This window comes from Podarcis vaucheri (genome assembly GCF_965113315.1).
Source record: "Podarcis vaucheri genome assembly, chromosome: 1".
In the NCBI taxonomy this organism is placed as follows: Eukaryota; Metazoa; Chordata; class Lepidosauria; order Squamata; family Lacertidae; genus Podarcis; species Podarcis vaucheri.
The window spans coordinates 106,286,271-106,304,058 of NC_138759.1; the positions used below are offsets into that span (position 1 = coordinate 106,286,271).

Below are 17,788 nucleotides of genomic sequence, written 5' to 3' on the forward strand. Positions count from 1 at the left end.
GTTTGGCCAGGCTCTAAAATTTCAATGAGAGTGACTAGAATTGCACATTGGACACTGACCACCTGTAACAAGGAAATATACTGACCTCAGTAGGGAGAATACAACTACCATAAGTCTGTATCTCTTTCCACCCAGGCCCAGGTAGTGAATCAGGAAAGTTGGAGCAGCATTGCCCATGAAGAAGGAACCAAAGAGTGCTTCACACTTGATCTCATGGGATCAGTGTAAGTGTGCCCCTTTCATTACATACCCCAATAACAAACATTTATAATAAGGGGAGAGTCATCTTTCAAGCTATATTTACATTTAAGCCATTAACTATAAAAAACTTACATGCTTATGAAGACATTTTACAGAACATGGGGTCCTGAGTGTCTGACAAAAATCATACCACGGTTTTATAATGAGTTGCATAAGATTCCAACAGTGATCTTATTTATTTATTTTTGCATCATCAAGTACCATAAATACTTAAATACTATTCACATTACCTCATTGAGAATTTTGTTGACTTTCCTTATGTTTACAAATGGAACAGCTTTGGGTCCAAAATTGTAACCTTTATCCTTGATGTGTTCATAGACTTCCTTGTATTTCAGCTGAAATCATACCAAAAAAATTCAGAAAGATGTGTATTTTAGACACAATAGTTGTTTATAATAGAACCTAAAAATGAAGTCATACCATTTAGCAGAACATGAATATATACTTACATCCATGCTAACTTTTAAGGTATCTAGGATTGTAGTTAAGCCCTCCTGCCCCTTTCCCGATACCTCCCCATTCCCTTTCCTTGCCTTATTAACCACAATTTTTGTAACTGGTCACGTATCTATTTATTCATGCAACTATATTTATTTGGAACAGTAGTATGAGTTAAAAAATAATCCACCACTCACATAACTGCCAAGGTATTGGGCATGTTTAGCATGCTTGAAACCAGGGGTATCTGGTGGGAGTTTGTATCCAGTGGGAAGTGCATGCCAGCCAGCTTTTCGGTAGAGACCCTGCCAAAGAAAAGAAAAGAAAAGAAAATTCATGACAATTTTAAATACTGATTTTGCAATGAAGTGCAACACTATGAATACATTCCCTCACAATTAGGTATTGAGCATTCATTCTCATTTGCTTGGGGGTGGTTATATGATATTGTGTCAAGCGGTGGCTATCCCATACTTCCTGTTGCTTTCCTTTCCACAAAAAAGTCTAGGGTGGTTGTTGTTGTTTTAATGGATTTGTTGCACAAGAACACCAATAATTGCTCAACTTGAATTTTCAAGTATGCACTTGAACCCCACCCACAAAGCAGTAAAAATCTGGGGGTAGCTCCAACCCCAGCACTTACTTCATTCTGTATCCTGTAAGCATGAGTTGCCCGCTCCAAATCCACCGTCTTATCTGTTGGAGTGTATTTCCCTTTGACATTGTGCACATAGTCATGGCGGTAAACGGCCTAAGGAACATAGAAAATGTAAAACTGGTGCTGAGTGATACAGTAAAAGCTTATGTGCTGAATATGAGCTGGGCATACATCTGGAGAAGGCAAAGTATCAGTAGTAACAGTAACAATAATTTGTACCCTGCCCCTCTGACTGGGTTGCCCCAGCCACTCTGGGCAGCTTCCAGCATATATAAGACCATAATAAAACATTACACATTAAACACTTGAATGCTGGGGTAGAGGAAAGGCACCATCCAACCACAGGGGTATTGTGGGGATTAAAGGAGGAAAAGTGAGAGCCAAGTACACCACTTTGAGTTCCTCAGAGAAAAAGGTGAGCCACCAATGCAATAAATAACTAAATAATAAAACCACGAGTAAAATAGGAACCCGCGTACAACTGTAAACTGGATCTGGTGATTAAGGTGGGGGGGTGGCTATGAATGCTGACTGAATCTCTGAACAGGATACATAGCCTACTAACTAATTGGCTGATTTGATGTGCATTACTAAGGCACTGCTACTGTTGTTAATGAGAGCGTAATTGAAATGGGGGTGGGGGTGGGGAGGAACAAATATTACGATGAAGCTGCGGTGAACAGAAATGGAGATCCTTTACCTCACTCAGATTCATGGCGCTCTGGACATTCTGAACATAGAGAGGTGTGTCGGTGACCACGGTGTAGTTGCTTTCCATTTTCTTGGCCTTTGACTTGTATTTCAACTACGAGAAAGAGAGAGAAAGCACCTGAACCTTCCCTTTCTCATTCCCACCACTGACTTTGTCAAATGTCCCACCCATTCAGCAGCTTTTCTTAAGGCACTCCAACCAACCACTCCTCAAATATGCCAGCTATACCTGGCAGCTGCCCTGAAATAAGAAGCCTCTCCTCCAACTTCCCAAGAAGCTGAAGTAAAACTCCAAGAAGAAGAAGAAGCAGCAATAATGACAACAAAAACAATAATATGGCTGCCATGTTGTTTCAGTCTTGCCTTATCATCATAATCATCATCATCAAACCTTTTATTGGCATCACATACAAACAGCCAAAACAAATCAATACAGAATTACCACTTCCCCAGTGGCACAAAACATTATCAGCTGACTATTGTATCCTGTATTCAGTTAATTAGCTTTTTGTTTTTAATATCAAAGGAAGTTGAAAGGTGGAGAAAGGAGATGTGTGTATTCATATCTCACCTGAATTCAGGGGAGATAATTAAGTTTATTGTTAAAGCAGTGGTGCTTCTGCTTTTATAGTAGGGAAACCACAGCAAAAAAATTAAAAACAAAAACAAATAGCAGATTGTTGTATTATGTATGTTTTACTGAGTGGCAAAAGCGTGCAAGGCTGACTGACAAAAGTGCAGTCCAATATAAAATACATGAAGCAGACAGCAGACAGCTTTCAATTCAACCTACTAACCATGCCCCCAAAATTGCTGTAAGAGGAGTTTGAAGGAGGGCTAGACAGGAAGCTTCAGAACAAGCAATTTGCTATCATAAGTTGTACTCACGTCATTACGAAGGTCATAGGCATGTTTGGCATGGAGAATTTCAGGGGTGTCCCAGACAAAGCAACCTATGCCTTTGAGCCAGTTGAGGTCATCTTTGTACACAATCTAAGATATTGGATTAAAAATAGAGAAGAGTGAGAATTTCATAGCAAAACATAGCAAACATTCATACACAAATTAAGTAATTTAATCGTGATCGAAACTTTGCTACATAATGGAAACCAGCTTAGAGTGTTAGCATTAGTTTCCATTGGCTGCCATTATGTTATTCAATTTTCTCAGTACTTCTTTCTTCAGCAACCTGCGGTTTCCTCAAATTCCTGCTTTTCAGCCAGTTCCTATTTAGTCCTAGTAATACGACTTGTATTATGGTCAGGTTGATTCAAATGTCTGTCTGTCTGCACACAGACAGCAGGCGCATGAAAAACTGAAAACGCTTGCTGCAAAAACTTCCAGATTGAAACCCTGAAAAAGTTCTCTGTTCATTAAAAGCCCAATTAATTGTCCCTTTGAAGGCAAGCATGTCCTGCATCCACCAAAAAGGGGGGAGGGGACTGACGCCGGTTGAGAGGCAATGAACACAGCCTGTAAGCTTATAGATGTAGTTTAAAGGTAAAGGTACCCCTGCCCGTACGGGCCAGTCTTGCCAGACTCTAGGGTTGTGCGCCCATCTCACTCAAGAGGCCGTGGGCCAGCGCTGTCCGAAGACACTTCCGGGTCACGTGGCCAGCGTGACATCGCTGCTCTGGCGAACCAGAGCCGCACACGGAAACGCCGTTTACCTTCCCGCTGGTAAGCGGTCCCTATTTATCTACTTGCACCCGGGGGTGCTTTCGAACTGCTAGGTTGGCAGGCGCTGGGACCGAACGACGGGAGCGCACCCCGCCGCAGGGATTCGAACCGCCGACCTTTCGATTGGCAAGCCCTAGGCGCTGAGGCTTTTACCCACAGCGTCACCTGCGTCCCAGATGTAGTTTGTCACACCATTAATGCTCCTTTTCCTGTCATGTGCAAATATAAAATAGTTTATTCAAAGGCAGACCTGGTATCATTTGCAGACTTACATCACTCAGCTGGTCGTTGACTTTCCGAGCAAGAGCATTGGCATGAAGATCTGGGATGTTGGCCCATTCATGGAGACGGATGCGATAATCGATTTCACTGACTTTCTTCTGAGTGCTCTTAGCTGACACTATGTCCACCATGTCTGGTGCAATATGGATTTTGGCCTTGTTCTTTTCATAGCCTTCTCTATATAAGCGCTAGGGTAAAATAGAATTACTACTACTACTACTACTACTACTACTACTACTACAATTATTATTTCTTCTTACCCACCCTTTATCCTAAGGTCCCACAGCAGGTTACAACAAATTATATATTAAAAACAGTCTAAAACAAATACAATACCAGGAGTTAGCTAACAACTAACAAACAATTCATGAAGTCATATCTGAGTAGGTCAGAATATTAGCTTCCAGTATTTTTTTTATAATAATAATAATGGGAAGCTTCTAATAATGGGGGGGGGATATAAATAAGATATTAAACCACGTGAAGGGTGACAATCTGGCACAAGCATGACATCATGGGAAACTACAACTCTAAGGGGGAAAACAGCAGAGTGGAGTGCCTGCTTGACCCGTTTGGTCTTTAGTGATCTACATGCACTTGTGTGAATGAAGGTGACCTATATCAACATATTGTTATAGCTCCTGGGTAAATCACCCTTTGTTAAGCTGATTATCTGATACCTGCAATGATCAGTTGACATTCCCTGAATGGGTACAGCTAATGAATTGAAATTACTTTTTCCAACCCATCACCAAGTAGAGGGGCAGAAAACTATGATGTTGCAGTTTGAGCTGTTAAGAGAGACAGAGAGTTGGAAGTTCTTCTGCTGAACTACACCTGAGCAAGAAGCAGCCTGCAGGAGGCTACAGAAATCTGAGCAGTTGTTGTCTTTGTGAATCTGATGCATGACTCGTGGTTGTGCTGACCACTATGACAGTCTCTTGCTTCCAATAAGTTCTCCTCTGGGCACCATAAGACCCCAGCGTGCTCTCTTCCAATGAACACTAAATCCTGTAGCATAGCCTTTCAGTATCTAAAACCAGTTGTCTGATTAAAAAAGTGTAAGACGGCACTTTTCTTATCAGATGTTATATCAAAAATAAACCTTACATCAATATTCAGCTTGCCAACCCTTAGGCATCTGGCAGTGTTGGGATCATCCTGAACCCCTCTGGGTAGAGTGTAAAGGGCTTTAAACCGATCATACTCCTCTCGATACTTTACCTATGTGGAAAAAGAAAATGGAAATCCAAGTTACTTAGATTGATACATCATTCGTACGACATCTTTAGGAATGTGTTGCTTGGGTACACTTACAATACTGGCATTGTGCTTCAGTTCTTTGGCACGGACAAATGGCACAGCATCGGGAGGCAATGTGAAACCAGTGGCCTTCACTTTATCCCAGGCGTCCTTGTACAGGTTCTGTAGAGGCAAGAATCAAAGCACAGCGGTCTATATATGCTACTATGCACTAAGGCCTTGTCTACACTGGAGCACCTGCCTGTCTCCCCATTAATGTAGGTGTGTCTACAGGACGTCCTCCCCATCAAAGGGTTCTCCTGTCCTCTTCTTTAAATGTGGGGCCTTCTGCTCCTGGGAAACGTTGAAATTCAAGGATTAAAAATCCCACATTTAAAGGGGGGGGCGGATCTGGGGAAATGTTGGGATGCAGAAGATGTCATGTAGATGCCCTTACTGTTAATGGGGACAGGAAGGTGCAAATCCATATTTTGCTCTGGTGTAGACAAGCCCAAATTTTTTGAGCTGCTTTAGAGTCATCTTCTATGAGGCCCCAAAGCAGTAAGAACCATGAGTAAGAACCAAATATTAAGACACCTTTTCTGCCTTTTAAAGCAGAAAGGCCTAGAGCTACACGTTCTTTCACATAGTCAGGGAAGGAAACAATTGCTTCAATCCACACAAACAAAATGGATACTAAAAATCATGGCCTTCCACGCCCCAACTTAGAAAAGGCAACCCAAAAGGAAAGAAATTTCAACACTAAACATCAAGCTCAGGCTTGATCTGTCATCCTTCAGGATGGGGAAATTCCATAATTTTTGGAGCAGGGCTGAAAAACTTCAGTTTCTCCTAAGTGTATTGTGATTAGCCACAGGTGGCAATTTCAAGAGGCATGCCAGATTGTACGGATGTAAACCCAGGTATGCTAGCCCCAAGTCATGCTGTGTTCCAACATCAGGTGGAAACATACCCCTTTTGCTGGGTCCTCAGACAGCAGTAGCAATATGGTGTTAATCAGAGACCTGTATACTGTGAATTTTAATTGAAATAGTTCTAATCTGTGTACAGCACTCTGCATTGTTGCTACCTACTTTGGGTTAAGCCACCCTGACACCATGTGAAGGAAAGAAATAAATATTGGCTAGCATCCCCAGGTACTTATAGCTAAAAGAATTCCAAGATAAACCACCACCCAAAAACAGCCCATCTCATTAGCCCCTGAAAATAAAGTTTAACACTCACACTACTGAAAAGGTGCTTGAGGTTCTGAATCCTATCATGATCAACTGTTTCCAAAACTGTGGTATATTGGTCCTTCATTTTATGGTATTGTTCTTTGTATTTCACCTATAATCAAAGGCAGATTCAGTCATTACTGTAGTTCCCTTTACAATTCAAGGGAAGGGAAGAGAATGAACCAGAGAATGACTTACGTCGCTAGCATTGATACCACTCTCGATAGCAGTCACATAAACCGGAGTGTCCATAACCACACCGTAGTTCTGTAAATTGTCTTTTCCTGCTTTTGTGTAGAGCAACTGTGAAACCAAGGCAAAAAGAAGGCATTAGGACAGAGAACAGCTACACTGGATTTTTAAGCAACTCTAAGCACACTGTGTAGCAATGGGATTCCTTCTTTGGCTTCTTTGAGGTCCCCTTGGCAGGTATGGGGAATAAATCGCCTTAATGTGCTACTAATCAGATGTGGTTTTTTAAAATGTTAGCTAGTGCACTTAGCACTTTCAAGGAAGCTAACGGCTGTTTTAAGTACAGTGGCTTGCTTTATTCTCTGGAAGGAAAGATGGCCGCTGTCATATTTTAATGAATTTATGCCTACATTTATCCACAAGTGGGAAATTCCAACAGTTCTAAGGACTTGTCTGATACTGAGTCAGGATGTAGTTCAGTACTGTCTATGACTCTGATTGAAAAGAGCTCTCTGAGGCCTGAGGCAGGCATCTTTCCTAATCCAGCTTCCCAATATTCTTTAGCACATCTATGAATGGGAAATGGTGCAAACCCCGAACTGATCAAATAAAGAAACCTTATAGAGAGACATGGTTCCCAGTTCCAGCACCACCACCACCACCACTATCCCTGTATTAGGCGAGATCCATTTGCTTACTTGACTCTGAAGATCATAAGACTTCTTAGCATGCAGGATTTGAGGTGTGTCCCACACATAGCATCCAATTCCCTTCAGCCATGTTAAGTCATCCTTGTACACAACCTGCAAATGACAGTAGTGGGGGGGGGACACACACACAAATGCAATGAACACATTATGCATTGTTTCAAACATCTCCAGTCATACTAATGCTTTGGTCCAGTGCAGAAAAGTGAGGAGTGGAAGTGATATAAGGGATTTACGTGTATTCTGGGGCTGCCTGCATGGGTTCCAGATGACTACTACCATTCCCACTTTGAGAATTCTCTTAGAATAACAGTTAGTATTTCTATAGAGTTCTTCAGGCATGTTACATACATCATCTAAGGCTGCTGTCCAAACCTGCCGCTGCAGAGCAACCACTGCAGCTGCAACCAAGACATTCACGGTGGTGGCAGAAGGTGGAGCAAGCAGATCAGGACTCATTCCTGTACCAGCTTCAGGCTGCCATAGCAACTGGACCTGGAACATGCCTGATGTGAGAGCAACTCAGGATCCAGAAAATCCTGGGCCAGTTCAGCTCCTCTCTACCTTTGCAACTCTTCATCTCATGGCTGTTTGGCAGGTTAGTGGAGGGGGGGGCCATGTGCTGGTGAAGAATCCAGCACCACCACCCCCGGCCAAAGCCTGGACTACAGCCTTGTTCCCCAAAGCATAAAATCATAAGAAGAGCCTGATTAGATTGCATCAAGGTTGACTATCCTATATCCCACTAGGTGTTTCTGTTGTCTCTAAGCAGGGCATGGAGACAACAGCCCTTCTCCTGAGGGTTTCCCTTCCTCCACTTAACAATTGGAATTTTAGTGCCACACCGCCTCTGTAAATTGAGATGGTATTTGGCCATAATGGCTATTAGAACTTGTTGGACCTATCCTTCACCAAATTTTCCATTGGGCTGGGATAGGAGGAGTGATTTGCCCAATGCTTTCCTATGACTTTATGGATCCGGCAAGATTTGGGTTGGATGTTTCTTCTTCACAAACCACACTGCCCCAATTTGTAAAGCAAAAGGGCAAGCTACTCACACCACCACCTTTTCCTGCTTCTCTATAGCAAATTAAATGGTTCTCAATTTGATCGGGAAAATACATACGTCGCTTAGAATTTCCTGGGCTCTTTTAGCCATAATAACATCGTGCTCCTCAGGTGAACAGTTCCACTGATGGAGGTAAGTTCGGTATTCGAGGTCACTAAGGATGTACTGGCATTTCTTAGCCAACACGTGGTTTATCATGTCGCTCGGGATATGAATGTGTGCCTTGGTGTCCTCATAATTCTTCCTGTAGGCCAGCTAGAAATCAGGAGATTAAGATGGAAAATGTAAGTTTGTTTTTTTCACATTATTCAGACTCAAGGAAGAGCCCCACCCAACAACAACAACAACACTACTTACCGCACTCCTTATCTTTTGGAAAGCAAGAGAATGGACAACACTTGGGAAATCATTTATTTGTGTCCCAGCCAGATAATGGCCCTTCTGCTTCTCATACACTTCTTTATATTTGAGCTGTGAAGTGCAAACATGGGACACGTTAGATAAGACACATAGCAGCCCCACAAGCAAACAGTGGCAAAGTAGTTAACGAGGGAAAGGTCACACTTACCTCGCTGTTAATGTAATCGGCATGTTTGGCACCGACAATAGGGATGTAGTCTGGAGGCAGAGTGTACCCAATGGCCTTGGTGGATTCCCATGAATCCTTGTACAGGTTCTAGACGGCAAAAGGTGCACATGGGATATAAATGAGCAGGATGTTTTCCAACAGATGTAATCATTGAAGAGCAAAAACAAATCAAGTAAACCACTATGCATTCTCTACAGCACAATCTAGGACTCTTTCAATTTTTTCATAGCACAACACTATGTAAATACTTCCCTGAATTAAATTTCATTACCTTCACAGGGTTGTCTACTATATGACTACTATATGTCTAACTATATATGGCAGCAGCCCTCAAGGGTCTCAATGAGATGTTCTTTCCAGCTATACCTGGAGCAGAACCAAAGATGTTCTGCACTATGTCCTAGTGCTGTACCACTAAGATATGGCACCTTCCCAATGGGTGAAGCTAGTAGATGGGGACTTGTCTAAGCTAGGGACCTAAAGTTACCTAACTGTAGCACCTATTTTCATACAATATCCTCAATGTGCTGTTCACCCAGAAGCCTGAAACTTTATCACTGAAAAGAAACACTTCCTAATTTTGTGAAATAGTTGTACAGTAGGCTACATTCCAGTTGTGCAGAAGTCAGGGCTTTCTACACATGCACAAGCAAAAGGATTGTTGCAATTAAGCAATCAAGGAGAAGGTGGAGAAGGATCACAGGCCTGGAAGGGATCACAAGTGGCCTGAGGTTCCCTACCCCTGTAGTAACACAAAGAGACATTGAATTTTCATTATTAGATGCAAGAACAGCAATAAACTTACATCACTGTACAGTTTAGCCATATCTCTAGAATGACTCAGGGCTGGAGTGTCATCAGAACCAATGTAGTGACCTCTTTCAAGGTTAAAGGTTTCTTTGTATTTCAGCTAGAGAGAGAAAAAAATTAAATAGAGTGTTAACCCATCATTCCATGTGCTACCACACACACACTAGCCTGACATATTCAGTATGCTGTGCTTCTTAAGGGATGAATGTCTTAATCAGCTTCTTGATGCATGAGGTGAACATACTAAATGCTTCATGCTGGGGTGTTTTCTTTTATCCTTCAAATTCACTAAGTTATGAAGATCATTCTGAGCTCCTTTGGGGGGTCTCGTTGTTTACCTATGTTTGTTATTACGTCTGAATGATATAGGAAATTCAATGTCATACCATCATTTTGACAGAATTATTCTATTTATTTATTCTAATATCTTTCTCCCAAGACAGCTCACGTTAAAACAAATTACACAACACATATTCTGTTTAAACATTTCATTCTTCATGAATTGTGAGGCAACTCTTCCATACGCCACCTTAAGGGATATCCCACAAAAAATTATTTACACAAAAATACTGTCATTTCCTTTCGCAGGACTACTTTGGCATGTGGCCGTTTTTAAAATATTGTTGTATGTTCCTGAACATTTGAGCTACACAAATACCTTCATAGTTCTAGCTGTGGTGATCAAGAGATATGACACTTTTATAATATATGAAAGTATGTATTTACTCAGAAATTCTGATTTAAAGGATACTTACATCACTCTGATTGATTGCGTTTGCCTTTGCCAGAACAATAGCTGGAGGGTCTTCCACAGGTGTGAAATTGGCAAAATTATTAATAGCCTCTTTTGTGTAGAGTCTCTGTAGGCAGACATGATTAGATTATCATAAATAACAGTAATAGGAAATGAATAGGATGCTGCCACAAATGCATGAAAATTGCATCTTACCTTATCAATCAAGCTCTGAGCGTTCTTCACTTTCCGATGCTCCACTGAATCTAAGGGAATCCAGCCACAGCCGCGGATCCATTCCAGATCAGATTTATAAATATTCTGTACATATTAAAAAAGTTGAAGAATATTATTCACACCTATGCAGACCAAAAGACAAGCTGAGCCTTGATTTCCCTTCCCAGGCAATTGCTCTTGGGTATACCAATATCAAACTCTTAAATTGGTGCGATCTGACTGCATAAATCACTTACATCGCTTTGAAGGTCATATGCTTTCTTTGCCTGGATGCAGTCATTCTGATCAGGGTGGCAAGTCCATTCATGAAGGTAATGGCGATACGGAATTTCACTGACAACATGCTGGCAGTCTCTGGCTGCAATGACGGACAGTATATCTGGAGGTATATGAATTTTGGACTTGGTTTTGTTATACGCCTGTTTATACAATCTGTCGTTCTGGATCTTGCCGGCATGTTCAAACCACACCAGTTTTGGATCCTCTCTCATATTATTGACACCGACGTAGTGACCTCTTTGGTGGACATAGTCTGCCTTGTATTTCAGCTGAAAGGGGAAAACACAGGTTCTTTAAATATCCACACTGGATCTTTCCTAATCCTAATTCTCTGGGTTATCCTTACTGAGGTAAATGATTTCATGAAAGCATATCTGCTTTGTTTACTTGGTGGTCTTCCATCTCTGGGAATAGCATGCAAGAGTTTTCTTTAAAAGAAAATGAACCACCGAAACGAAAGATATGAAGGATGGGCTCTTTGATAGTGCAGAAATCTGTGTGATTTTAAAGCTAAAGAGTGTTTACCTCGCTTTGGACATCACTTGAATGCTTGGCATGGCGGATAGGCACACTGTCGTGAGGCAAAAGATAACCAGTAGCTTTCTCTCTTTCCCAATTCTCCTTGTACAGATGCTGTAAAACAGAGAAATAAAGGGTTAGCACCTGTCGGAAGCATAAGGACTGTCACTGCTGTCCATTAAAACAAAACATGGAAAGTACATACATGATTAAGAATCCTGGCTGCTTCTTTAGCTGCATCTAATTGTGGCGTGTCTGTCAGCGTATAGTTTGTCTTGATGTTATTCCATTCCTGGTGGTACTTAATCTGAAAAAGTAAAACATACATAATAAAAGTCTTTTAGATTTACGAGTTATATATGTATAACTAGACTCACACAATAAAACTTGGTGAATTTTTAAAGCCCCAGTTTTCCACAGATATATGGTTTAGTTTTTGTGGATGAAGAAAATCTGTCTGACGTGTGTACATTGAACTGAATCAAAATAAGAGGTAATACTTACATCACTTAGTATTTCCCCGCCTTGTTTGGCTGTGATATAATCAACCCTGTCAGCCACTGGTGTAAATGGTTGTTTGTCAACTTTTGTGCGATACAGTCTCTGTGCAGAAATAAAAGAAAAGCAATGAGGCCATACAATTGATCGCACCAGCAATAAGTGAAAAGAAAGAGAGTTGAGGGGGAAATATTCAAAGACAGGGACTGTTTCCTTGTTAATGCTTGTCTTGCTTTCTGTCCTCTCCAGACCACACTCAGTAACAGAACTACCACTGCTGTGTTAGGATCTCTCATATGACAATGAGGCACTAACTTTCCAAAAAGGTTTTTTCCCCAAGTATAAAATACCCAGACCTTAATATCAAGGCTAGATATTGCCTCTCCAAGCCCAAAGTGCTGGGTGAATGAGCCAAAACTTAAGGGGGGAAACTCGACCCTGTTTCCCCCGCAAACAAAATTACTTTTGGAACCACAAAGTAACAATAATAAAATAATAATAAATAATAATAAATAATTATTTATATCCCGCCCCCCCAGCCGAAGTCGGGCTCAGAGCAGCTAACAACAGTAAAATGATACATTCTAAAATCATTTCATTATAAAATCAGTTCAAATCAGATTAATGGCAACCATTGGGCTCTGTGAGGATTGCCAAAGGAGGGGGTCAGGCTGGTGGAACAGCTTCATCTTGCAGGCCCTGCGGAAAGATGTCAAGTCCCGCAGGGCCCTAGTCTCTTGTGACAGAGCGTTCCACCATCTGAAAAAGCCCTGGCTCTAGTTGAGGCCAGCCTAACCTCTCTGTGGCCCGGGACCTCCAAGATGTTTTTGTGGGGGGAGGCAGGGGAAGATAATCCTGCCTCAGGAAATAGCTATGTAAAGGATAAGGTATAGTAACAAACAAGAAATGTCAGGGGCAGGATTAGTGTTAATAAGCATCATTCTTTCCCAAATATGGGGACACAAGGTGGGGACATTAATGCCAGAAAGTGGAGCCTCCTTGTTGAAGAAATTATCATGGTTCTAGACTGCAATCCTATGTACATTTACATGAGAGTAAGTTTTATTGATCTCAGTGGGAATTATTTCCGGATATATACTTATAAGATTGCGCAGATAACAGGTCTTTTGTATACTTGACAATATTTTGACATGAATTTGCTTTGACTTGCTTTCTATTTTGCTAGATGCCTTGTTTTGTTATACTGACATGCATTTTGCTATTTTGTGCTAGTTGTGTTGCTTTCTGCTTTACTTTTAGCCACTTTGGGCTTCCTTTGGGAACATAAAAAATATAAACATAAATGAAATGCAAACAAAAGAAGGCCAATTTAAGAAGGTGGTGGACTCTCCTTCCTTGGAAGTTTTAAAGCAAAGGATGGATGGCCATCTGTCATGGAAGCTTTAGCTGAGATCCCTGCAGGGGGTTCGATTAGATGACCCTTGAGTCCATTCCAACTCTAGGATTCTATGAAAATCTCTGCGATTGATACTTTTAACTAGTTGTTATTACCTCACTTAAAATGTCCTGAGCGTGTTTGACGTGATTGACAGAGACAGAGTCATTTGGCATCCAGCCAATTCCACGCAGCCATTCCAAGTCGGATTTATAAACAGCCTGCAGAGTCAGGGGAAAACAAGAACAGTTATTTGCAGCACTTTTTTCCCTGCATGGAGTGTTTCATACCAAACTTGATTGCTTTTAACTGAAAGGGAAAAGAGGGCTTGTTTTCCAGTGGCCTACAAAAAGAATGGGATAATAGAAAACTGAAAGGAGGAACTATTCAGGCACAGAATATACCAGGAACAAATATTTCACTCCCCACTTTGATTATGCTGTGCCTACCACCATCTTGCCTTCTGCAAGGTGGTGCTATATCCTATGTTTGTTCGACATATTCAAATCAGGTAATACAATCATGAAAAGAATGAGAGCTCAAATCTATACATAATGGAAAGCAATTATGTGCAATTATATGCATGTGCATAATTGAGGCCTCAATGTCCTGTGTGCTTTCTTAAAGACATCTGATGATTGTCCAAACATTACTGAATTTCTATATTAAAAAATCACATATAGTATGGATCTTACCTGTTCACACAAGTATTCTAAATATTTATTATTTTTTATGAAAAGGAATGTAATAATTGTGGAAACAAAATATCAAACACTTATCATTGTAGAGGCAAATGAGAGACGAAAGAGAGCGATAGACAAGAAGCTATCAAGAAAGAGGATTTTCAACAACAACCAAAGCACTCACGTCACTCTGTAATTCATACGCTTTCCTGGCTTGGATGACATCATTCTGGTCAGGGAGACACGTCCATTCATGCAGGTAGCGGCGGTAATCAATGTCACTAACAAGCTTCTGACAGTTCTTGGCCAGCAAGACGGACAGCATGTCAACAGGGCTGTGGATCTTCGTCTTCAATTGATTATATACTTTCTTGTACTCCCGCTCACTTTGCATTTTAGCGACGTGCATAGCCAGTACCATCTTGGGATCGTCGTTAACGTCTCGGCATCCCACATGGTGTCCAAGTTGCTTACGGTAGCCTTCCTTGTATTTGTACTAATAGGATTTGAAAAAATACATATACAATTAGAATCTTCATCTTCGTTATCTCAGCGTGTAGAAAGATTGATAACATTGGCAAGAGTTTTCCATTTAACTCTGTTCCTAAGATGCTAAACAAAGGCTGCATTCATGCTCACATTTATATCACCTATCCTTTACCTGACCTTTTTTTGACCAACGGCAGAGCTTAATATTTCATCAGGATAGTTGACAATTTATTTGGAGCACGTGAATAGCCTTCGCCAAGATGGCACCCTTCACATGTTTCGGACAACAACTTCTATCAGTCATGTTGGATGAGGCTGATGGATGTTTTAGTTCAAAACATCTGGAGGGCACTAGGTTAGTGAAAGCTGGCCCATAATGTCCTTATATCTTGCCTTGAAAATAGAACTTTAATATATTTTCTGTTTCCTGCATTTTAATTTCATTAGATACAAAAGTCTAGAGACAATGGATTACCAAACACTATCAAATTCTATTTGCATACTTACATCACTGGCAATTTCTCTTGAGGCTTTGGCTGTTTTGATTGGGACTGCATCTGCTCTCAGGTCAATATATTTCTTCATGTCATCCCAAGATTCCCTATAAAGTTTCTACAATAAAAAAACCAACAACATTATATTGTCATTATCCTCTTTCAGCACTTACATATATATGAAAGCTCACTGTCAATCAGCTTTTACTTTTTCCTAATCACTCCTGTTTTTGCAGGTAAGAGTTACAGATTATCTCCATATAAAACTAGGTAAGGAAAAGTATTTAAACTGCATGTAAGTAATTATGGATAACAAGTGCTAACACATCTGTTTTGTGGCATCTCCACAAGCACAATAGATTGCCAGTTTGCACCTATACAGGTACAATAACCCACAGAGAATTTACATGGGTCCTTGCTGCATAATGAACTTGTAACATCCAAAGCCCCCTTCAGCTGAGTAACTGAAGAAGGTTGTAGAGTTGTATCATAAGAAGAATGGTAGTGATTTACTTACATGGCTCACATTGATAGCATTAGCCCTGGAAAGCACAATTTCTGGTGTGTCTGGCATCAAATGGATCATAACTTTATCTTTATCCCAAGCTTCTCTGTACTTTGCCTGAAAAAAACATCGAAATTATCTTGTAATTCCTTTTGCACCAGTGCTCATATTCCTACATAATTTCTCTTTAACTGTAGGAACATGAATAACTTTTCTTTTAATACAAATAGATGCTTCATGCTACAAACTGATAGGGAGGTTGGTAGCATACTTAAAATAATGTCACATTGCTGAAAGGAGATACATACAAGACTCAGTTGCTCAGCGTTAGTTTTGGCAAGGACAACTTCAGGCGTGTCAACGATGTTGGTAAATTTCAAACGATCCCGAGGAGTGCGATAAACGTTGTCACTCAGAATTTCCTGTGCATATTTCACCTTCTTCACTTCTGGAGACTCATGTGGGATCCATCCAACCCCCCGGAGCCATTCCAGATCTGATTTATACACAGCCTATGAGAGAAAATTTCAGAGAGGGAGAGCAAGATATTTCAGTTCAATCCAAGGAAATACTCTATGTGGTAAATAGAATGAATGCAACTTCAGAAAGTCAGGACAAACTTGTCTCAGTTACTTCATCAGGATCTAAGCAGTACTATCTCTCTGGACTAGGCCACAATGTTTCTTTGACCTCCAGTCATATTTCACACCAGCATTTATAGCTTCGATCAGCACTATGCTGGCTGGGGAGTTGTGGACCAAAACATCTGGAGAGTTCCAGACTTGTGTAGATTGGGCTAGATAGAGTGGGCAGAAAGATCATCCAATCCATACATATGATGGATTCGGTTATGGATTCATTAGCTATTTTTAGATATGCCAAGTCTATCACATCACTCTTGTCTGCATGATGTGTTGGACATTCTGAATTAAAAATCTTTCAGTTCTTCCTCCCAAGGTACTCATGATGAAATCAAGTGAAGATTAAATTACGTGAAAATGTGACAAGGCCAGTTTTCATTAACACAACAAAGTAAAAATTAAGAAAAGGAAATCTTCCACAACTATCTATCACGATGTCTCTTTTGCCTTCTGTCCTAGCAGTAATGTGTGTTTGCAAAGGACAGATATACTTACATCGCTTTGCAAAGGACAGATATACTTACATCGCTCTGTAGTTCGTAGGCCTTCCTTGCCTGGATCACATCATTCTGGTCGGGCAGACAAGACCACTGGTGCAGATGTTGACGATAGTCCACCTCACTTACTAAAGACTGGCATTGCTTGGCTGCTTGGACAGACAGCATGTCCACCGGTATAGTAATATTGGCTTTGGATTTGTTGTAAGCTTGCTTATACAACCGGTCATTCTGCATCTTCAATACTTTGGCAGCAAATGAAAGTTTAGGGTCCTCCTTCACTGAAGGGCATCCAATGTAGTGGCCTTTCTGTTTCTCATGAGCTTCTTTGTACTTATACTGAGCAGGAAAGAGAATTGGAAGTTACAGTTATTTGAACAATTTCCAGGAGATAAGTTAGAAATTCTTGATGCTTCAGTTTTTAAGGGATTTAGCTATGGAATAGTGAGAGGGTAAATAAAACATAGTAAGGATCCCTAATTCTGTCTTTATGAAATATTTACCTGGATTTGTTATTAGGGATGAGACGGAAATGCGGGTCATTTTGCATTTAAAGTCACACTTCCATAATTCACACTTTATGAATACTGTATACAGACATGTATACGTATTAGGAAAAATTCACATGAAAATCCTAATGAATTTTTATTAGAACTACAAAAAAACCCAAAAAACAAGTCAATGTGGAAATGTGGAGAATTGATAGTTTTGCCACCCCAATTGTATACATCCTAAGCCTAAGTAAAAAGATCTATTTTTTCAAATAACTGAATAATATATATGTGGTTGCAAATTTTACAAAGTCACAATGTCTTTTGAAAAGCACAGCCCACTTTGTGTAATAGTGAAAAGCTACTGATGAAATTTGGCTATCCAGAGTTCAGAAACGGCAATCATATGCATTTTTACTTGGAACAAAGCCCAGTTGGGCATGGTG

At 40.6% G+C, this 17,788-nt stretch overlaps 1 protein-coding gene across 50 annotated transcripts in view; it reads right to left on the reverse strand.

Moving 5' to 3' along the window:
• The window catches only part of NEB (nebulin), a 153,493-nt gene that overhangs the window by 54,071 nt on the left and 81,634 nt on the right, over nt 1-17,788 (reverse strand). For all 50 annotated transcript variants that reach the window (XM_082196548.1, XM_082196557.1, XM_082196559.1 and 47 more), the window contains 27 exons: nt 16,879-17,190; nt 16,022-16,225; nt 15,726-15,830; nt 15,222-15,326; nt 14,410-14,721; nt 13,659-13,763; nt 12,153-12,251; nt 11,854-11,955; nt 11,655-11,762; nt 11,087-11,398; nt 10,830-10,934; nt 10,636-10,740; nt 9,876-9,980; nt 9,050-9,157; nt 8,839-8,952; nt 8,539-8,736; nt 7,404-7,508; nt 6,712-6,816; nt 6,521-6,625; nt 5,351-5,458; nt 5,144-5,257; nt 4,024-4,221; nt 2,960-3,064; nt 2,061-2,165; nt 1,346-1,453; nt 900-1,007; nt 492-599 (listed from right to left, as the gene is read on the reverse strand). In XM_082196548.1, coding sequence (XP_082052674.1) covers nt 492-599; nt 900-1,007; nt 1,346-1,453; nt 2,061-2,165; nt 2,960-3,064; nt 4,024-4,221; nt 5,144-5,257; nt 5,351-5,458; nt 6,521-6,625; nt 6,712-6,816; nt 7,404-7,508; nt 8,539-8,736; nt 8,839-8,952; nt 9,050-9,157; nt 9,876-9,980; nt 10,636-10,740; nt 10,830-10,934; nt 11,087-11,398; nt 11,655-11,762; nt 11,854-11,955; nt 12,153-12,251; nt 13,659-13,763; nt 14,410-14,721; nt 15,222-15,326; nt 15,726-15,830; nt 16,022-16,225; nt 16,879-17,190 — 3,768 coding nt within the window. The remainder of the gene's footprint in view (nt 1-491; nt 600-899; nt 1,008-1,345; nt 1,454-2,060; nt 2,166-2,959; nt 3,065-4,023; nt 4,222-5,143; nt 5,258-5,350; nt 5,459-6,520; nt 6,626-6,711; nt 6,817-7,403; nt 7,509-8,538; nt 8,737-8,838; nt 8,953-9,049; nt 9,158-9,875; nt 9,981-10,635; nt 10,741-10,829; nt 10,935-11,086; nt 11,399-11,654; nt 11,763-11,853; nt 11,956-12,152; nt 12,252-13,658; nt 13,764-14,409; nt 14,722-15,221; nt 15,327-15,725; nt 15,831-16,021; nt 16,226-16,878; nt 17,191-17,788) is intronic.